We start from the raw sequence: 24,257 nt of genomic DNA on the forward strand, positions 1-24,257 counted from the left end.
TGCACTAATTTTACAATATTTATCTTGAGTTCTAATTGTTAGATTTAAGTTTAGTAAACGGTTTTTTCTTGGTTTTTTATTAAGGAACAAATTTTATTTACAACATTTTTTTTTTCATCTCTTTTAGTTTGAGCCAGAGCCTTATAAACAATTTATAAACAATTAAATTGTTTTTAACAATTTTTTGACCACTCGGATCGAAATCCCCCCTCGAAATTCGTAATCAGCAGCCAAAAGTCCATAAGAAACCGTTGAGTTTGTCCATCAGAATTGAATATGACACGGTGACCCCTCTGACGCCTAGACTAACGAGTCTAGTAATCTGTTAACCGAGGTATAGTAGTACCAAGCGGCGCCGCTAGGGGAACACTCCAATAATGCGTCGCAGAATACTTTAATGAAACGTGGTCATTTTGTACTCTAAAACCGAGTCTTTTTGTCATACCTTACTCGGTTTTAGAGTAGAAAATGACCACGTTTCATTGAAGTAATCTGCGACGCATTATTGGAGTGTTCTCCTAGCGGCGCCGCGCACCTTGGTACTACTGTACCTCGGTTAACAGATTACTGGACTCGTGGTCGAAATTATTTTTCACTCATTTCATCATTCCCCGTTAGAGGACAGTCTAACCACACTCCGCTGCAAATATTTTAATATCTGCAGTTCTTCTTCGTTTCGTTATGGTTCAATTCAGTCTTCTTGTAAAGCCTCTTTGACAAGGAATAGATTCCGAAACATCAGGTGTCAGAGGATGGCAAGAGACTCGAATTGAATCAAAACGAAAACGATTATTTTCTATTTTATAAAGAGTATATAAATGATAGTTTTTACATAAATTAGAATAAAATATATTTTTGCTAAATAAAATATTAAAGCCGCCATTTTTGATACTGAACAGAATAACTTATCAATAGTAATACCACTAGTGATTCAATTTTCGCGATAAGTCTGTCGATTTACTTCTAAACGAAACCGAGTTGCTTGAAAACACCACGAGTCCGTAGGACGAGTGGTGTTTTCTTTAAGCAACTCAGTTGAGTTTAGAAATAAAAGACAGACTTATAAGATAAATTAAATCACGAGTGGTATTTTATTAGACTATTTCACGAACAAAGTGATAGGTCAAAAATTCAGTAGAATGAGAGGAAGGAATTTAATAATAATACATTTGATCTAGGTAACCCAAATCTACCCATTTTTTGAATAATTCACAATTAGTCATAATCATGAAATATTTATTACTACCATCAATTTTTCGCATGTTGAAGGCCCAGTCTTTTAGAATGAATGCTAGTCTTTCGTTGTTATTTTCTGCATCTAATTTGTAGTTGCGATCCACACAGAACATCATAAATTGTCTCCATATATAAGATTTAGATTTTCTTGTATTACTCGGTATATTTTCTTCAATGTTTTGGTTTATAACTTCGTTTGAAGTACCACCGAAACGACTCATTTTGACGTATACAGCTACAATAATTTTTTTGGCAAACGTCAAACTTTGCTTTGCGATCGGTATCCATGGTTACGTCGTTGAAAACACGAAGCTGATAGACCAATCAGAATTGAAAGACAGTTGGTGTTTTCGTGATAACACAAGCTGTCTTTGGTTTGTGATTGGTCAGATTATGTGAAAATTTTAAGATGAGTGAAATAGTCTGACAAATTTTAAGATTTGGCAGTGAAAGTATGTAAATAATAAGTATTTATTTATCCTACAAAATACGCTTTGAGAGTCGTATCAGTTTTTTAGGAACCAGCTGTACTTAACTTACCGTACCTTAATCTGACGATTTTGAGTTTTTTTAAGGACATTTTTGTTTTCCGGATTCCTCTTAACGAACTCCCCTGTATTAAGATTTAATATATGGTAGGGGTACATTTACAGGGTACAAGGTTTCTCCCCATGTGATAAACTGACGCGCTCGAGTAACTGCAAAAATCCCCGCTTGGGCTCCCCTACCATTACGTAGAAATAACTAACTTTATTCGAGACATTTTTTCGAATTATGGATAGATGGCGCTATAATTGAAAAAAAAATTGTTGAAAACGGGAAATTGAATGAAAAAATGGAATTCCCCACTAAAATGGAAAACTTAACTTATGGTTTTAGGACCTAATTCACAACCTAATAGGTCCCCTTAACCCTCGAGTCAGGCCCGTGCGCAGGGGGGTTTTGGGGGTTCTAACCCCCCCATCGAGAATTTTTCCACATAATTTTCCACTAGCAATAGTCCTTATTCTACGAAAGTCAAACCGACTTGATAATAAATATTTTGTTGTCAATTTTTGTTTCGACATTCTCAACTTTCTCGATCTTGTGCACGTTTTTTTTTAATTTTCCCGCCTTTTTTACCTCCTATTATCAGTGTCATTGTGAATGCAACCATCGATAGTATCGATTATGGAGACCTGTAAGAAGGAGTGGAAACGCAAAGCATCGTTTGTGGGCTAACTGATGTTTAAATTTAGTTAATAAAAATATAATATGTAAATTAACTACAGACCGACAGTCTAACTTTTATAAAATTAATGTTAATTTTTGTGAAATATTTTGTCTCAAAAAATGCATTGTTTCGACAGAAAAACTTTCAAGATCCTCCGATTATCACTACCATTTTCAGGTTAAAATGTTAAAATAAAAACCAATAATAGGTAGATAATACACAAATTTTATTTACACCGAACGAAATAACATACAAACGAATATAATCCATGAACGTTATAAATAACATAAAGACAAATCATTATAAAAAAAGTCTATTAACTTCGTTAAGTTCCCTTTTGAATTTCCCAGAAATTGTTTGGGAACCCTCGAAAGCATTCATACTTTCTTCATCTATCCGAAACGCCAAAATGCTCTTCAAGATGCCATCAATGAAGATGAGACGCTACGTGAAAGTCGGTTGAAGAAATTGAAAAAATTTTGCAAAACCAGATGGGTAGAGCAACACGAGTCTGTCGCAACTTATCTGCACTTACAACCAGCAGTAATTCGCGCTCTTAATGTGATTTCGACCACCTGGAAGGATCTGACGACTTCATCTGGAGCTTTCCAACTTCTTTCAGCAATAAAAACTGCAAATTTCCAGGTAAAATTCAAGACTCACACTAGCACGTTACCAGCTCTCTATTATAAGATGTTTGTATATTCTTCATTCTTTGAATTTAATTTCCAGATCTCCATGCATATTTTGAGCTCAGTACATTCTTTGACTTTGTCTCTCAGTCGAGTACTTCAGTCCGAAAACCAGGATCTTGGCGAGGCTATCGAACTGGCTGATGCTGCGAAACAAGTCCTGCTTGAAAGAAGAGAAAACGCCGAAAAGGACTTCAGAGGAATTTTCAAAACCGTGAGCGAAATCAGCGCAAAATACGACATCGAACTGCGGAAACCAAGGCTCGCGTCAAAACAGACTCAACGCTCCAACGTACAAACTGATTCAGTTCAAGATTATTTTCGCATAACGATTTACATCCCATACATTGATTTGTTTCTGACCCATATACAAGATCGATTTTTGAATCACCGCAAAATTTTATCAAACTTTGCTTGCCTCTTCCCCAACAAAATGAAGAATTTCAATGAAGAATCCTGCGCTCAACTGTTTGAACCATACTCTTCAATTTTGCGGGATGATTCCCGTGACATCTGGGTAGACGAAGTCAAACTTTGGCGTCAACGCATCGCCGGAAAGAACGTTAAAAATTCGCTTGAAGCACTCGATGTGTGCAATGGAGATGCGTTTCCAAATGTACATTAAATGCTTCGCATTTTGGCAGTTCTGCCTGTAACGACAGCAACGAATGAACGCTCCTTTTCAACATTGCGTCGCCTCAAGACTTACCTCAGGTCAACAATGTCTGAAGATCGGCTGAACGGATTAGCTTCGCTCAATATACATCGCGATGTCGAGGTCGATCCGCAAAGAGTTTTGGAGAAGTTTTTTTCTACTCCTCGCAGAGTTAATTTATTATATAATAACTGAATATCAAGTCAAGACCAAGACACAATAAAATGTCTTCATTTATAAGAAAAGTTTCTTATTATTTTTTATTAACTTCATAACCTAACATGATACACATATGTCAAAACCCCCCCCCCCCCCCCATAAACGAATTCTGCGTACGGGCCTGCCTCGAGTAACTGCAAATTTAGCCTACTTGCCTCCCCTGCTATATAGATGATTTAAATAATTAGTTTAAATGTTTGAAGCTTTAATTATTATGTTAATTAATTATTATATTAAGGTTAGATTAATGTCAAACCACTACTTGTATCAAAATTTTGTACTTTTCATGTTAAAAAGTTTTGTTAATCATGTATGGTGCATGAATTATGATAGTCGTGAAGTACATAACGCACTTACCACTATTATTGACAGATGTTGAAATACTTGACAGCATTTTGAGACTAAAACAAAAGAAAAAAAACTTTTTTCAAAAAAAATGAAATAAAAAATGTGTTAAAAAATAAAAAATAATAATAAACTCATAAATGCTGTACAATTTTCGTTTCTTCTTTTTCCGCATTTCTAATCTAAATTTTACGACAGTTGATATTTTTTTAAATAAAATTCAAATTATTTGAATAGTGTAATGTTATATCTTCATAATTTGTTCTTCAACCTGTTGGTGTTCAATCTTCTTTTTTCAAATACCGTGGTTCTGTCTTCATGTAAAGCTCTAAAGTTTGGCTTTTATGGGACAGACATGCAGCAATCTCAAAATAAATATTACACATTAAAAATATGGAAGGTATACACCGAAAGTTACCTAGGTGTATGGAAGGTATACCCGTGTTGAGCTGCCCCCCCCCCACTTGCAAAAATTAAAAAACAAATAGCCCTGATTTATGAGCTATTTATGAGCTCTCATATTGCGCAAACTAAAAATTTTGAGCTCGTTCCACTGAGCAGGAATTTAATACCCTAGTGGGGGGGCTAAGTCAGCCCCCCCCCCACTACTTAAAAATAGGAATATTGAATTGGTTTTTGCGGCAGAATTACGAGCTATTTATGAGCTCTTGAAATAATATAGTTTCGATTTTTGAGCTCATCCCCTTCACCCCCAAACAACCCTTTAATTGATTTAACTTAAGAGAAAGATGCTGAGAAAACTTAAAATATATCGTATTGCGGATATAATTTCTGTAGCTTATATACTCTAAGAATAAACTATTAAATCAAGGGCATTTCGATTATTGAGCTACAACCCCTTCGCAAGAAAACCACCCTATCTTCCCGGCTTAAGAGAAAGTTGTACTTAAATGCATTAAATTAATTATTTGGCGACTACATATCATTTAATAATTTATAAGCTTCCAAATTACGCGCATTTAGATCAGTAAATTGCGGGTCTAGGACATTTCGGCGTCGCCGTTTCGGCGTGGCCATTTCGGCGTGGCCGTTTGGGCGTAGAGCCGTTTCGGCGTAGGCCGTTTCGGCGTCGGCCATTTCGGCGTCAGAGATTTTATTTTAGTTGACTAAATACCTACATTGGAGTCTATTAGTAAGACATTATTTTGAAAAAAATCTTTTAATATAGTTATTTAAATAGATACATTGGAGTCCATTGATCACAAAATTTTAATATTAATGGTAGATTTGTATATGTCAATTTTATACTTATGTGTGTGTGCTTGTTATTTAGCTCATAGTTAATGTAATATCTGTAATTGGCTTCTAGCTGTAGATATTATATATAAATAAATGAATAAACAAGATTTTGGAAAAATGAATATTTTATTTTAGTTATTATTTACATGTTATAATTAGATATGTGCTAGTCCAATTAAAAATCCTGAAACATTTATATTTACATACAAAACATTTATATTTAACCTACAAAACTTATTCACGAAATATTAATTAAAATAAAGTATTTACATGTTATAATTAGATATGTGCTAGTCCAATTAAAAATTCTGAAACATTTATACTTACATACAAGACATTTATATTTAACCTACAAAACTTATTCACGAAATATTAATTAAAATAAAGTACCTACTTACATATTATAATTATGTGCTAGTCCTCTTAAAAATTCTAAAACATCCCCGTTTGCATCAAAATTTCCCACAAGCCGTGAAATGCGATCATCTGCGTCTCTGTATTTTCTTAATTTCAATGGTGGGAGATTACCTGCCACAAGTTGCTCGAAATAGACATCTCGACCTTTCTGCACCTGACGCAGGCCATCTATAAATTTCCATATGGTTGGATGATCTGCTCCCAATTCCATCTTGAGTCTTCTATGGGCGGCCTCAGCGTGATTATTTGTCCGGTCTTCTCCATCCAGAGTTCTCTGGTAGAGGTTCCACATCCTTTGGGGAAATAAACTTGGTCTTCTGCCATTTCCTCTTCTGTTCATACGTCCAATATAGTAGTCTTCAAACCAGTCTACAAGTGGTTGGTGTTCAGCAGGTAGAGCTTCCGCTAGAACGGCAAAGGCATCATCTAAATGTTCGATAGGAACAAATGCTAATGCTGTCAACATTCTGCAATTTAAAGCGAATTGTGGATCAGCATTATACTCTCTCGTATATCCCATAGCAGCCACTTGTTTCTTCATATTTTGTGCCAAATGGAAAAAACATCCATTGATGTCGACGCCTGGAAAACAATCTTCCATTGCCTTAAATGCCGCCTGTTCGAAATCGCAATGGATTGCTCTGGGTTGCAAATTTGGTACAATTTGTCTGATCAATTCAAACATACGGGTATATGTGGATCTTGTTTTATTCGGCAGCATGGCATAAAATATTGGATGGGCTCCATTATATTTTGTGGCCATAACTGTGTATACTTGTAAAAATAGAGATGGTGCTATAGCAAATGTACCGTCACCATACCACACATCTGAGGTCTGTAGATGTTGCAGCCACGATTCTCTCCCGAAAATCAAAATTCTTTGCAATCCTTCTCCATCATCTGCTAATAAAAAATTTTCTTCTACACCATCTTGTAACGTGTAAACACGATAAGACTCGGGAATTACTAACTCTTCAACAGTTGTCGGATTTGATGGGGCTGCATGAACTTCGTTACGTTTTCGTCTGATGAATTTTCTCATCGCGCCAGTGTTTGGGAGCCGACCATGACAAGCTTGACTTGTATTTCTCAGGCACTCATTGATTACCACTATTGTCCCTTCGTTTGTTTCTGTAGCACGCTTTTTCATTTTTGTAACAACTTGTGCTACTTCCACGTCCATCGCCGAGGAGTCGTGAGTGTGAACATTTACTTTCTTGATGACTTCACCATCTCTTGTATGTATTCTTGCTTTGCACGTTTGTTTCCTCTCACACCTCCAAAATTTTAGGGATTCATCGCTTTTACTAACAGCGTCAAAAACATACATGAAACCATCAGTGGTAAATTTCTCTCTTCCTCTGGTCGATAAAATTTTTCGTTCCATAGCTTAAAAATTCTTCGTCTGTATATCGTATAAATACTACTATGAAATATTATAAGACACTACATAAACTCTTAAACTGATCTCTGTTTATATAGCTGTACCCTCAATAATCCAACCAATCAAATCAATAATAGGTAGGTACCTACTTAAAATTTCCCTTAAGATTAAAAATCAACAAATTACTTGCATCTCTCGTTAATGACATTATAATGTAATTTTTGAAATCAACAACTAATTTAGTTTTCGAATATTTAAAATCAACAAATAACTTGCATCTCTCGTTAATGACATTATAATGTAATTTTTGAAATCAACAACTAATTGATACATGATAATGTCATTTGGAATTAACAGGTAATTTAGTTTTCGAGGAAATGTTAATAACATTATTATGTGATTTATAGAATTTTGTATTTAAATTTTCGAAGAAACTGCAATAAATATAGGGATAACTATTATTATACTAACTAATGGTAAATATTTTAAAAGCAGATTCCTTTCAAGAAAATATTGTATAATTTAATTTTTTTTAAAAATATACATTCTGCAAATATTTTTGCTTAAAAAAGATATTTTAACAATATTAAAATTCTCCGTCTATATACCATATAATGTATGTCTAATTAAAGTTGAAAAATGTCAGTTATCATCTAATTAGCTCTGGGACAATTAAGAGAACAGCAATTATTATTAATATGCATTAATAAAAAATCCAATATAGGTATTTGCAGAATAAAATATAACAAAATGTTTATAACAGAAATATATTTAGTTTATTTTTCTACTTGACCATTAATGTTAAAATTGTGTGACCAATGAACTCCAATGTATTTAAATAACTATATTAAAAGATTTTTTTCCAAAAAATTGCCTGACCAATAAACCTCAATGTAGGTATTTAGTCAACTAAAATAAAATTTCTGACGCCGAAATGGCCGACGCCGAAACGGCCTACGCCGAAACGGCCTACGCCGAAACGGCTCTACGCCCAAACGGCCACGCCGAAATGGCCACGCCGAAACGGCGACGCCGAAACGGCGACGCCGAAACGTCCCATTCCGGTAAATTGCAATTTATTTTGTATAGTGCAGTCACTGAAGGTAAAAATCAACGATTACCTTCAATTTCGGTGAACCTTCATCGATTTTCACGAAAATTGGTCAGTGGTTAGAGGATACGTCAAGAAACAAAGGTGACATGGTACCACCTTGCGCCTTTACCCTGAGGGTGGATACCGCCCCTTCTCGGGGGTGAAAATTATTTTATAAAAAATAACTGCACAAATCAATAAAAGAACAAATTAAAAGCAAAATTTATTATACAAAGTTAATAAAATAAGTCAATACTTTTTAAGTTATTAAAGATCAAAGATTTTAATTATTTGTGAAAAAAATGCATGTGTTGAAGAGGTTTTTTGTAAATCACTGAAAAACTGTAAGTTTTTACAAAAAAGTTAATAGTAGTTTAATTCGTATAGCTTATATTCTAAGAATAAACTCTAAAATCACGCGCCTTTCGATTATTGGACTACAACCCCTTCGCAAGAAAACCATCCCATATTCCCGGCTTAAGAGAGGGTTGTACTTAAAATAATTTAAATTAATTATTTGTCGACTATATATTGTTTAATAATTTATGAGCTCGCAAAATATACGCATCTCTATTATTGAATTGCCATTTTCTTTCTATAGTGCAGTCACTGAAGGTAAAAATCAACTATGACCTTCGACTTCGGTAAATCTCCATTCATTTTCACGAAAATTGGTGAGCGGATTTTGATACTATCAACTTTTTCTGGATCTTATTTTTGATGGGTATTTCTAAGTACTTTGACAAGTATTTAGTACCTAAGTGTTATAAAATGCATCTTTTTCCCGTTATTTAAGCTTGAACCCTTAGATTTGAACAGTCGCGGAAAAAAATATACATTTAATTACCAATAACTTACTTTAAATTAACATTAAAGGTTTTTCAAATAAGCAATTTATTATATTTTTGTGAGCGGCCGTGGGTAACGGCCAACGGCATAAACGCTGGCCTCATACGCCAGTAGACGTGGGTTCGATCCCTGCCAAAGACAAACCATTTTTATTTCCAATAATGACACGAGCCGTCTCACCGTGCCTCGGAGAGTACGTTAAGCCGTCGGTCCCCCTGGGCTAGTGTACATCGACACTAGTTACTTGAAACAGGGTTAAAGATGTAATTGGCGCTGGAACTATCCGAAAGGATCTCCCCGGCAAAAATGCCATACGATATTATTATTATTATTATATTTTTTATTAGCTTCAATTTTAGTGATGAAAACTTTTTTGTAAAAACTTACAGTTTTTGAGTCATTTATGAAAAATCGCTCTAAAGCATGCATTTTCTTTCCAAAAATTAAAATATTTGATCTTTAATAACTCAAAATGTATTGATTTATTTTAATCACATTATATAACAAATTTTGCGTACAATTTGTCCCTCTCTCGATTTGTGGGGTTATTTTTAATAAAGTAATTTTCACTCCCGAGAAGGGGTGGCATATACCCCAGGCTAAAACCCCAAGTTGTTATTGTCAATTCGTGAAAATAAATGGAGATTTACCGAAATCGAAGGTAATAGTTGATTTTTACCTTCAGTGACTGCACTATAGAAAGAAAATGGCAATTCAATAATTGAGATGCGTATATTTTGCAAGCTTATAAATTATTAAACGATATGTAGTCGTAAAATAATCAATTTAAATTATTTTAAGAACAACTCTCTCTTAAGCCGGGAAAATGGGGTCGTTTTCTTGCGAAGGGGTTGTAGCTATATAATCGAAAGGTGCGTGATTTAAGAGTTTATTCTTAGAATATAAGCTATACGAATTAAACTACTATTAACTTTTTTGTAAAAACTTACCGTTTTTCAGTGATTTACAAAAAACCTCTTCAAAACATGCATTTTTTTCACAAATAATTAAAATCTTTGATCTTTAATAACTTAAAAAGTATCGACTTATTTTATTAACATTATATAATAAATTTTACTTTTAATTTGTTCTTTTATTGATTTGTGCAGTTATTTTTTATAAAATAATTTTCACCCCCGAGAAGGGGCGGTATCCACCCTCAGGGTAAAGGCGCAAGGTGGTACCATGTCACCTTTGTTTCTTGACGTATCCTCTAACCACTGACCAATTTTCGTGAAAATCGATGAAGGTTCACCGAACTTGAAGGTAATCGTTGATTTTTACCTTCAGTGACTGCACTACACAAAATAAATTGCAATTTACTGATCTAAATGCGCGTAATTTGGAAGCTTATAAATTATTAAATGATATGTAGTCGCCAAATAATTAGATTAACGCATTTTAAGTACAACTTTCTCTTAAGCCGGGAAGATAGGGTGGTTTTCTTGCGAAGGGGTTGTAGCTCAATAATCTAAATGCCATTGATTTAATAGTTTATTCTTAGAGTATATAAGCTATAGGAATTATATCCGCAATACGATATATTTTAAGTTTTCTCAGCATCTTTCTCTCAAGTTAAATCAATTAAAGGGTTGTTTGGGGGTGAAGGGGATGAGCTCAAAAATCGAAACTATATAATTTCAAGAGCTCATAAATAGCTCGTAATTCTGCCGCAAAAACCGATTCAATATTCCTATTTTTAAGTAGTGGGGGGGGGGGCTGACTCAGCCCCCCCCACTAGGGTATTAAATTCCTGCTCAGTGGAACGAGCTCAAAATTTTTAGTTTGCGGAATATGAGAGCTCATAAATAGCTCATAAATCAAGGCTATTTGTTTTTTAATTTTTGTAACTGGGGGGGGCCAGCTCAACACGGGTGGAAGGTATACCACATGCTTATATTATGACTGAAATATGAACCTGAAAAAACCAAGCTGCTTATCTTATTCACCAAGAAATTAAATAATTATATTCAGCTCAATGTCACCCAAATAATTATGGTGCGGGTACATAAATATAAATATTGTATGTTTTTTATTTATTTAAAGTCTTCTAACCCTAACACTAAAACACAATTAATTTATAACATTTATTTACTTAAACATACAAACTTATATTATAGACTGTCTTCGACAGTCGATCCGAAACACCGTGGAAGTTACTCGAAGGCGTTAGAAAGTAGCAAGGCTGAAGTAACATTACCCCCTCCTTAAAAGATGGTCTCTCCTGAGGTCTAGTTGGGACTGGAACTGGATGCAGTTATCGGTAACTGGACCCTCTTTTAAAACTCCCAGACGCATAAAAGTGATTAGGGAGGTTTTCTCTTCGTACCGGTAAATATGCGGATGGCAATAGACTAGTATCTGAACTTCGGTGTTTTTAAATATTTCCTTTGCCATTTCAGATTATCCTCCATCAAATTTCCGGTATTCTAGCTTTGGCATGTGTTTTTTTACCAGATAGAAAAGGTAACGTGATGCATCTTGGAGTTTCAAAGCTTTGCTGGGAGCTGGTAGTTACCGTTAAGTTCTACAACTCGACCAAATTTCCTTCAAAAGATGGATGCCAATTCTTGTGCGTCTTTAATACCGGCCGGAACGGTATGGTCCAGTGAGAAGTCACTTGGAAGGGCGAGTAGATCTCGGTTTTCTTCAGTATCTTACTTAACTGGTACCTTCATAATCCCCCATGAATTCCTCAAGCGTGAAGCCAGGTACTTCTTGGACTTAGTTTACTTGTGGTCTCCTTCGAATAGTGTTATTCGGTTATAGTGTACTATCATCGGTTTTCCGTGAGATTGTTAAAGGGAAAAGGGAACGTTTTTAACTTTTTAAACTTATAGACTAAGAGCCGATATAGGTGAAATTTGCTAATCATTTTAGGCACGATAAGAGTGTATCATGGTACAAAGACGCCGTATAACTTAAGTAGTAGAACTTAAAAGAGAACGTATGAATACTGTGCCGTCACTTTTTAGTGGCACATGCGTCGACAGTGGCGCATCAAACTTTCCACTTATGGACGGAATAAATAAATTAAAAGGTACCATCTCTCACTCGCAAGAATTCAATTTTTTCATTTTTTTTTAGTTCTATGTGACTAAAAATAAGACTCACACAATTTTAACCCACCACCCTTGCCCCTTTCCTCCACCTTCGTTTTTATTTTTTTAGGTGGGATGCAATCAATACAAAAAATGTATTTTTATAGACCCGTAAGTTGAGTTTACACAACCTCAAAAATCATTTTAATTTTTTTTTAGAAAAAAGCCTATAACTTTTTTTGGAGATAGCTGCAGGTCTAATTTTTTTTATTTTGGGTATTTTATCAAACACTATGTTTCTAATTTTTTCAAATTTTTCCGTAAGGTTAGTAAAGTTCGTGTAACCTTCTGGCTAAGGTTAGCCACCTTCAAAATTTAAAAAAAAACTGTTTTTTAGTGGTTTTTTGGGGTTTGAACGTGTTTCCCCCGTTTTTAAATGTTTTAAAGGACTCAGCTCCTAATTTACATATAACCCATAAAAATATTGATATGATCTATTTTGAAGTCTATGGAATAGGGAATCCCCAAAAAAATCCTAAATAGTTTTTCGGATTTTTGAAGGAGTCGAACCTTACAGAAAAATCTGAAAAAAATTAGAAATAGGTATAATGTATAAGATAGGCATAAAATACACAAAATGAAAGAAAATTAGACCTGCAGCTATTTCCAAAAAAAGTTATAGGCTTTTTTCGGAATTTGGCAATATGTCTGTCTTGTAGGACATTCTATTTTAATTAATGTTTAGACAATGATTTCCCTAAAATCAATATTTTTTCTACATAAATGACAATATGGTGAAAAAATGTAGTTTCCATTCATTTGCAACGCTCTAAAGAGGGATGTACACAATTTTTTTGTAAGATTACCCCTCATTACAGCCCTAATAATAGATATTTAGCAATAAACCACAGGTAATATATTATATAGTTTGATATGGATTTTTGGGTCTCCGTTCTTGCTCATAAAATTGTGAGCAAAATATGAGATATGTATAAGCCTTTTAACAACCGCAACATAGAGTATAGAATACAATAAAAATATTTCATAAAAATAATTAAATAAAGCTCGGTTTAGTAATCACAAAAACCAAACACAATCAAGAATTTTCCATTTATCACAAACTAATACAAACCGATATACTTAAACATATCCATAACACATCAACACATTGAACACACACCTGCAACATAAATCATCAGCCTACTAGAATCTATTGTATATAATATAGATTAAAAGAAATCCAATGTCAAAAAGTAATTGAAAAAAGAATTAAATGCTATAAAACAAATATCAATAAATTACGTCTACGCAGAATATGCAGTAGTAAAACATTATATCAAATATTACACAAAATTACTCTATTAAATTACCACAACAGCAATTAAAAAATATAAAAATAAAAACAGCGCCTTTTTCAAGCTCAGCACATATAAAAAAAATAATCTAAACGCTCGAGAGCTTATACATGCATGGATTTGGGTGACGTCAGTAGGGGTATTCCCATCTCGGCTCACTATAATCCTTTAGTACTTTATTATACCCCAGATACATTTTAAAAACCCCCCAGGTCTGCTCGAAAATTAACAGGTAGGTATAGTAGGTAGAACTCCAATTATCCGGACTCCAATTATCCGGATCGCCAATTATCCGGATCAGATTGAGAAAAAGAAAAAATCAAGTTTGTAAAAAAATAATGCATTTTACTGTGATTCAGTATTGTGTGTCAATATTACGTGATGTAAACTTTGTCATTTACATATTGTTGTGTATACTATAGTCGGTTCGCTAAACTCAGACGCAACTGGCTAGATATTTTAGTCGATATTTTTTTTTGTTTTTTGCCAATTTTGCAAAAAATTGGCAAAATTACTAACTATTTCGTGATTATTAACTATTTAGTAATTATTTTTTGCCAATTTTACTACAATTGGCAAAATTACCGACTAAAATATCTGGAAAGTTGAGTCTGAGTTTAGCGAACAGACATATATTGTTTTTCATAATAAATACCGTATATATTCTCCATTGTGTTTTGCTGTAATGACGTTTCCTTCCCGGAAAAGGCCTTTTTCGAGACAAATCCAATTATCCGGATTTTTGATTATCCGGATCGGGTCCGGTCCCAATTAATCCGGATAATTGGAGTTCTACTGTATCTTGCAATTATAGATTAGGGAAAATTTCTTATTAACATAGAAAAACATCCTACCCTGAATACCCCTTTGTATTCCAGGTTTTCCTTGGTCGGCCTCTCCTGTTTTTCGCTATCGGCCTCGCTTCCCATGCCATTTTAACTTGTCTGTTGTCATTAATTCTAAATAAGTGTCCAGAAAGTGTGATCTAATATTAATTTCAAAATTTTATGTATTTAATGTCTTGATGAAAATTATACACAATTTCAAAATTTCACCTTGTATTATTCATAATAGACCCTACATAATATACTTTTTTGAGATGAGGTTGTTAAGTATCTTCTAAAACATAAAAAATATAGGGAGTGTTTGATTAAAAATAAAGATAAATGACTACACTATACTTGCATGAATTACCCTGTTCATTTAAATGTATATTTAAATATACGCCATAAAAAGCGCACATTTGAATTTAAAAGTTGACGTGTCCCAGAGTTTTTTATAATTTTCTAAAATAAAAACAGAAACAATTTTATTCCAAAGTAGTTTCCACACTTTATAATTTCAAAATTTCATCCTGTATTATTCGTAATAGAACCTGCATGATATAGTTCGTTTAGATCAGGTTGTTTAACAGCTTTAAAATTATATAAATATACAGGGTGTTCTATTAAAAATAAAGCTTATGAACTAGGCCAGCCTTGCGTGAATCACCCTGTACATTGTAATTTATGTCTAAAGCGCACATTTATATATAAAAATCGACGGGTCCCAACGTTTTTTATGGTTTTCAAAACAAATAATTTTATTCCATAAGTGGTATCCACCCTGTATATATACTTTAATATACAGGGTGGCCCATCCTATATGCGTAAGTCTCTGTATGAAAAAACTTAATATTATAATTTTTTTCTTCATAGAAATATACAGAGGCATTAACACTGCAATTTAAAAATAATGTGAATGATAAAATAGTGGTATATCAAAGTTACGTTTTTTTATGGATTTATGCTATTAATCAAACCGTACGTTTGATTACATTTTTGAATTGTCCTCAAAAAATAAGTTATACTTTTATAAGAGTTCCCTATACGCAAATACACATCTATATATTTTTGTTTATTTCGATTTTTCTAAAAATTGAAACAAAGAACCGATAGGCTACCCCAGATAATTGAAATACCATTCGAAAATAATAGTCCAATCATCCAAGATAGCTATCGTTCACCCTAGCTTATAGGCTATTGATTATGTACTATAGAAAGGAACTACAACGTTAACGGGGTTTTATTATTTCATATGGTCAATGAATCTCTCTATATGAAAAAACCGCGGAGTGCTACCATTTAAAGGGGTGCGTTTTTGAGAAATGGGTGAATTAGTCCCTGGGCACAGGTTACATTAGGGTGAGTTCTATGCACTTTTCGTACAAACACGTCTACATAAAAATTGTTCCTGGTTAAATTTCCTATCTAAATATAACTTTTTAAAGTCAAAGATACTTTTTTTTACAAAAATATATTCAAAAGAAAAAGCACAAAGAAACCCAAAAAAAAGAAATTTTGTTTTTTGTCCCATAACTTTTGTCCACGGGGATATAGGTATAGACATTGCTTCACAGAAAAAAAACTTAACTATTTTCTTTTTAAAATGATGTTTGGTAAAGGTCATTAGGATTTACAGTTTTCGAAATATGATTTTTCAAAGTTCGCCACTCACAGCAATTTTGGGCAATTTTCCTTGTTATTTCGCAAATATTGTTCTGTAACTTTTTTCTACGTAACTTTAGGTATATGCAATAGTACATGTAAGAGGAATAGAAATCAATTACCTTTAAAATGGTCTACTGTATAATGTTGTACGACTTCTTTTAAAGAGGTTATCTTTTTCAAGACTTTTAACGAGTTTTTATATTTTTACGATTATTTTTAAATTTTCCATTATAACTTTTTTTTCTATATGGTATATATTATATAATAAAAAAGAAAGCTTATTCTGTTTACTTTAAAATGGTGTATTATAAAAAATTCTAGGGTTATTTTTGAATAAGATATGCTTTTTCAAATTGTAATAAGTACTTGCAACGATTTTTGATTTTAGGATTATTTTTTAAATTCCCCATTATAACTTTTTTATGTGATTGTGTGTTATGATTGAATCTTATTTTTTATAGGTAATACTTTTGATCCACTTGACTCGGCCGGGCAAACTTGAAAATATGGATTAATTCCAATATTTACTGTCAAAGCTCCTGCACCACAAGTTTTGCTTGAAAAAATAGCATGTAAATGTACCAAAGGATGTACAAAAAACTGCGGTTGTAGGAAGATAGGAATTAGTTGTTCAATATTCTGTAAAGGGTGCATGTGCATGGGTACTAATTGTGGGAACTCTAAGATAACTGAGGTGTCAGAGGAAGATATTGAAGCTAATGCTAACGAAGAGATGGACTTTGATTTTGAAATTTTTTTAAATGTCAACGTTTAAATAATTTTAACTAAAGTGATGTTTTTTAAGACTAATGTTTTTGTAATTTTTGTAAAAGAAATATTTTAAATAATACAGGTAAAAAAATATCAAAGAATCACTCGGTTTCCATTATGTATTTAAATATAGATGATACACCATTTTAAAGAACAGAAAGTAAGTCCTCTTTGTTGCGCAATATATAGATAGTATAGTCATGTACAAGAAAAAAAGTTATAATAAGAAATTTCAAAAATAATCGTAAAAAATGTAAAAAATAATATTTTTTTATATTAGGTATTATATAATATATTATATAATAATTTTGTTTTATTTTTATATTATATTATAAAAAAATCGTTAAAAGTATAAAACCTTGAAAAACCACAATCTCTTTAAAAAAAGTCGTACAACGTTATACAGTAGACCATTTTAAAGGTAATTGATTTCTATTCCTATTACGTGTACCATTGCATATACCTAAAGTTACGTAGAAAAAAGTTACAGAACAATATTTGCGAAATAACAAGGAAAATTGCCCAAAATTGATGTGAGTGGCGAACTTTGAAAAATCATATTTCGAAAACTGTAAATCCTAATGACCTCTACCAAACATCATTTTAGAGAGAAAATATGTAAGTTTTTTTTCTGTGAAGCAATGTCTATACCTATATCCCCGTGGACAAAAGTTATGGGACAAAAAACAAAATTTCTTTCTTTTGGGTTTCTTTGTGCTTTTTCTTTTGAATATATTTTTGTAAAAAAAAGTATCTTTGACTTTAAAAAGTTATATTTAGATAGGAAATTTAACCAGGAACAATTTTTATGTAGACGTATTTGTATCAAAAGTGCATAGAACTCACCCTAATGTAACCTGTGCCCAGGGACTAATTCACCCATTTCTCAAAAACGCACCCCTTTAAATGGTAGCACTCCGCGGTTTTTTCATATATAGATGTCCATTGACCATATAAAATAATAAAACCCCGTTAACGTTGTAGTTCCTTTTAGCTATCTTATTTTGAATATAATCAATAGCCTATAGCTCAGTCTCTCTCAAGGTGTGTGTTCGTCTTGTCCTAATCTTAAATATGAACTACACGCTCTAACGAGCTTAGGCGGTGTGGGCAAAAACGGGTCTGCGTTTGCCATTTATTTTCTTTCGTTGGCAACACATATATCTCAGTATTCGAACCTTCCCGTGCGTTCAATTATCGCTGAACAAAAGTTTATTCTCTTTGCGCAAGAGTATAAGACACTACCCCGATATAGAAAAATCGCTAATTAAAAACACTTAAACCTCGTACGAGAAGCAACCGCTTGTGAAACCGGCATATGTGTTATAAATAATAAATATTTAATCAATATTTAATAAATATTTCATATGCTTTATTTATTCTTCAATTTTATATGTTCACGTGCCAACTTTTTTTTTATAAAAATTCGTACGGTCCTTGGGCTTAGCACGACCCTTTTAAAAATTCAAAGCTTCTTAACACGTTCAGTGCTGTTATAATACTAGTAACTTTCCTGCCGGCCTGATACATATTTTTGAAGTTTTTGTTCTGCATTGTTATTAATGTGTCTTATTATAAGAGTTAAATGTTAAAATTAAACAAACAATTGAGTAATTTTTGTGTGACGCACCGGTGCGTCATCAGCACTACAGACCGAATATTGATCTAGAGTGCACATGACGCACTGGTGCGTCATAGATAATAATAGTTCATTATTGCATGCTTCTTCTTCTTCTTCTTTTTGTCTAGACATGACTCTGTCTGTTTTTAAATGTTGCATATACAGTTGTTCGTAATATAAAAAAACTAAGAGGATTAAATAAAATTTATTTAAATAAAATTGATGAACATAGAAAAGAAAAACTTAAAACATACCTATAAAATATATAAATAAAAAATTAGTTTGTGCAAAAACATTAACTCTTGTGGTATTCTTCTAAACATTTTCCAATACACAAACCTCGCTGATCAGCACATTGAATACAATGGTAAGCAGAGTCTTTCAGTAAGAAGTACACCTTTCAGGAAAGAAGTTTTTCGAGAACTGACACACGATACTCGTAATAGGACAGTCGTTTTTGGGAACGTTTTTAAAAAAATGTTATACCATCTAAGTGTTTTTCGGATACTCGGGTAATATGCTACCATACGGTTATACCGCTCATATTTATGTCGATTGTACTCTTCGATAGGTAAAGGTATTTTCTTTGTTACTCCTTTTCTGTTTTCTACGTCAATAATGTTGTTTTCAATCACTGTCGATATATACAACACATTCCTCTTATCCCTCAATTTACCGATCATTACACCATCCTTGTAGGCCATAGGCGTAACCGGGGGGTTTTGGGGGTTATAACCCCCCCCCATTGGGATGGACTTTGAGCTCTATACGCTTAACACCATACCCCTCAGAGACCTTCCAGTAGTTGTAACCCCCCCTTAGGATCATCCTGGTTACGCCTATGTTGTAGGCAGCTGTTGTATTACCTTTGTCCAAAGTTGCAGATTCGACATCTTTGGGATTTTCCGTTCTTTCTGACCTTAGGGTATAGTTTGTTCCAACAGTAAATGGTTTGAATTCAATTAGTGCGGTCGTAAATATTATTAAATTTATCTGACCTGGCCCATTGTTAAGACCCACCCGGAGCGATAAGCCACCGAGGTAGACAGAGTTGGTCTTTTGCAATTAACACTGACTAGACGGTACTCCCATAATAAAGCCTAAAATAAATTTTACCTGAAACCGGGCCTTTTATACTATTATCGGTTAATCCGGGCTGTTTATAGTGGTAACTAATTGAACTTAACCATTTACTGTTTAACATACCATACCAGTGCAGTAAGTTTGTGCTTCTAGTGTCTAGTAGTCGCTTTGCTAAAACAAACTATGTATTGTAGAAATTATCCATGAACACGGCATGCCCTGAATTTGGGTAATTTCTCATTAGGCGCATAACAACTTTTTCAGTATGTCCAACACCTCTAAGCTCATCCGCCCCTCAACAAGAAATAGCTTGAAGCACCGGTGCGTCATCAGCACTGAACGTGTTAAACCCCCGCTGTTTTTATTGTTTGGTTTACCACTTTCCGAAATTTATGAATAAGTCTAGGCACTATAACTGTGAACCTGGTATGCATGGGTGTATTGATTAAATAAGTAAATAAATAAATAACTAAAATAAAGCATTATAGGTCTGGATCCCGCGTATGAAAAAAAAGTTGATTAATAGCAAGCTGAAAATTTGTTAATAGGTTAAGGGTGTCTAGTCGGATAAACTTTGATATATGGGAACACTGAAACAGGGGCAGTTTTAATTGTGGAACAGGTTAAAAATTTGGAACGGTCAGTCCACGAAAACGGCACATTTATTTTGTCCGACAGAATAGACTTAAACTCTCCGAACAGAGATTAAACTCTTATGCAAAAATCAGACTGCTATTTATCACCTGTCATAATTCCTGTCATTTGAAATATTCTACATGTTCCACTCATTAAAACGACCATTTGGTGATAAATAGCAGTCTGATTGTTGCATGAGAGTTTAATCTCTGTTCCACAATTAAAACTGCCCCTGTTCCAGTGTTCTCATATATCAAAGTTTATCCGACTAGACACCCTTAAGCTCTTAACAAATTTTCAGCTTGCTATTAATCAACTTTTTTTTCATACGCGGGATCCAGACCTATTATAATATCATTTTGAAATAATTTTATTTGATTTTTGATTAATTGCCATATTTCAATTTGTCTCCTTAATTATTATTAAAGATAGTCATGGCAACGTATTACTGGCAACCACTACCGTTACATATATATGTAAAAATCTTGGCAATGCCATTTAAAAAAAGATTTTATCCAACTTTTCGTCCATGTACTCCAAAATCGTTAGTGATCCTGGGTGAATTACATAAAACAGGGTAAAGTGAACTCTACTGAAAATTCGAGCTTGGGAGCTTTGGGCGAAAATGGGTCTCTCGTTTGCCATTTATTCTCTTTCTGCTTTTACACAGACCTCCTCGCTAGAGCTGGGCTTCCGTGAGGCACGAACTGGGAGCTGGGAGTTGGGTTCGATATGAGCCGGCGCATTTGAGCCCAACGTGGCCCCATTCCCCATTACAACCCTCGCTCGGAAATTCTGGAAAATAATGATGAAAGGAAACCTTCCCAAGTACCTACCCAACTTTATCCACGCCAGGGATGGAAAGGGGTTTGTTAAAAACAAAATTTAATGACTATGGAGCTTGGGAATTATTTATATTTTCCGAAATTCGGGTTTAAATAGAAAATTTAGTAATATCCAAGCAAATCATATTCGGGATAACAAACTTGTTTAAATCACGCTATAGACCAGGAAGGATCTGTTTTTAGGTGGATGTGAGAGGTGGCATTCAGATTTTTGTGGATAAAGTTAGGTGATAACTTCGTTAATAATAATTGACTTATGCTCCTTCTCAAATATGCCCGGAACATTAATAAAAAAAATAAAACATTTAAAAATTTCAAAAAATTTCGTTTTTTTTTTTCTACTTTCTTTGCTTATAACTTTAAAACGATTCATTTTGGAACAAAGTCGTATACGAATAAAACAAAGATAATTAAATTTTCTATCAGAAACGATTGGTTAAAAATGTCTTAATTTAACACCCTGGCTGCAAAATAGCAATAAATATAAAATAAGGGGGCAAAACACGCCTGTCCTTATTCAATGTTTTTCCATCACTTAGGTTACACTTGGAACCTTCCTATTCGCTTAGAAAATTTTTGTAATGTGCTAGAACCGTACACCAAATTTCATTAAAATTGACTTACTAGATTTTGCATAATAATTTTGCAATCTAAACTTTTTTTAAAAATTAAAATTTTTTAAAATCTTGCACAACAAAAACTATAACATACAAAGATTTGTCAATTTTTTTATATTTATAAAGAAGCACTCCACCTATCTAATGCACTTTACAGAATTGAAATCGGATTATTTAAGCAGCCTCAGCAATGTTTTAAAGTTATAAACAATTTTTGGCTTATAAACAAATTAGTGCTGTGTCCAGGAGGGGGTACTACGGGCTCCTTTATTTAGATGGACTTTAGATGGAAGTTTTCTTTATGTATTTTGACCCGTAGAACATGAACTTTTTGGGTAACAGTTGATCCGGATGTCGATAAGATTGTTATAAACATAGAACTTGAAGAATTACATAACATCGATTTTTTTTAAATAAAACATTTTTTTGTATTTCTCGGGTAATTCTAAGCAAAAATGTTCTTACAAGCTTTTTCGTAGGATGCATAGTTTTCGAGATAAACGCGGTGGAACATTCAAAAAACCGAAAAATTGTAATTTTTGAACGAGAATAACTTTTGATTAAAAAATAAAATAGCAATTCTGCTGACAGCATTTGAAAGTTTAAGTCAAATTATACCGGTTTTAATTATTTGCATTGCCAAAAATTAATTTTTTTATTATTAAACAAAGCTATTTGTTTATAAGCCAAAAAATTGTTTAATAATTTTAAAACATTGCTGAGGCCCCTTAAATAATCCGATTTTAATTCTGTTAAGTGTATTAGATAGGTAGAGCCCCTCTTTATATATAAAAAAATTAGCCAACTTCTAAATGGTCTACTTTTTGTTCAGAAAGATTTTAAAAAATTTGAACTTTTTTAAAAACATTTACATTGAAAAATTTATTATGCAAAATCTATTAGGTCGATTTTAATGAAACATGGTAGACCATTTAAGTATATTATACGAATATTCTAAGCGAATTACTAAAGTTCTAAGTGCCACCAGAGTGGTTAAGAAACATTGAATAACAACAGGCGTATTTTCCCCCTTATTTTGTATTTATTGCTATATTGCAGAAAAGGTAATACCTTAAGACTTTAAGACATTTTTGACCAGTCGTATATCATACAAAATTCTTTATTTTATTTCCCTACGACTGTGTTCCAAAACGAACTGTTTTAAAGTTATAAGCAAAGAAAGCAGAAAAAATCGATGTTTTTCGAAATTTTCAAATATTTTAATTTTTTTTTTTTTATTAATGTTCCGGGCATATTTGAGAAGGAGCATAAGTCAAAGTCAATTATTATTACTGAAGGTGTCACCTAACTTTATCTGCAAAAATCCGAATGCCACCTCTCACACCAAAAATACACGTTTTTTACAGATTAGTCCTGCTCTACTAGTATAGGGTATTTTCCATTTTCATAGTTTTTCGCTAGATAATTTGTATTATTCTGGATTTGAAAATACAGGAGTGATCAAGAGGAAAAATGATGAATATCGATATTTTCTTATGACAGTTTTGTACAAGACTTATAAGCACATAAATGTATTAAGTACATACATAAAATAAATAATATGATCTCTTCGAATGAGATGGCATCATCAACATCACTCTCTTCTTCTTCTTTAACCATTGTCAGCAGATTTTTTCTTTCTGTCCAAACCTCTTCTACTTTCAATCTTGCCTTTCTTACTTTTACCAGTTGTTATGGACCAAGAGCTCAACGTTGGCAAAAATTCTTTTAAGACAACTGGTTCTTTAGTATTACAGTAAAAGGTCAATAATCCGGATTAATTGGGACCGGACCCCATCCGGATTATCAAATTATCCGGATTATCAAAATTACCTCAAAAAAAGGCCAGTAACACATTAAAGTACAACAAACGTTTTAAAATTTTATGTTTTCTCTTGTACAGTAAAGTGTCTAGAGGTGAAATTAATCAAAACATTTTTTTATGCTTAAACACTGTATTGTAATTAATTTATAATAGCACCATGTGTACAGTAAAAACATTAGACACTATTTGGGCTTTTAAAAAAATGTGTAAAATATTTTTGAACGGCGGTAGAGGTTCGTTTTTCGCAGCGAAGTTCTTAATTTATTTTAAAAGAATCAGATATTTTTGCTAGATACAAATCCGGATTATTGACGGTCCGGATTTTTGACGTCCGGATTATCGACGTTCTACTGTATTCCCTATGCTTCCTCGAACATCGTACCGGCCATCTGGCTGCTGATACAGGTTGCGTTCATTACAGCGCAGCACATTTGTACAGGTGTACATATCGAATTTAAAATTATTGTAAGACGAAAAATTATTTTGTCATTACTTTTTAAACATTATTAGAAATATGAACTATAATTGCCAGACATTTTTGTGGTTTAAAAAGTAATGACAAAAAAATGTTTTGTCCTAAAATAATTTAAATTCAATATACAGGGTGATTG

At 33.1% G+C, this 24,257-nt stretch overlaps 1 protein-coding gene across 2 annotated transcripts in view; it reads right to left on the reverse strand.

Annotated features, from left to right (window-relative positions):
• The window catches only part of LOC114334219 (cell surface glycoprotein 1-like), a 177,405-nt gene that overhangs the window by 106,585 nt on the left and 46,563 nt on the right, over positions 1-24,257 (reverse strand). For both annotated transcript variants that reach the window (XM_050649950.1, XM_028284270.2), the window contains exon 2: positions 4,373-4,416. In XM_050649950.1, coding sequence (XP_050505907.1) covers positions 4,373-4,409 — 37 coding nt within the window. In that variant the 5' untranslated portion in view covers positions 4,410-4,416. The remainder of the gene's footprint in view (positions 1-4,372; positions 4,417-24,257) is intronic.

This window comes from Diabrotica virgifera, chromosome 4, assembly GCF_917563875.1.
Source record: "Diabrotica virgifera virgifera chromosome 4, PGI_DIABVI_V3a".
NCBI classification, from domain to species: Eukaryota; Metazoa; Arthropoda; class Insecta; order Coleoptera; family Chrysomelidae; genus Diabrotica; species Diabrotica virgifera.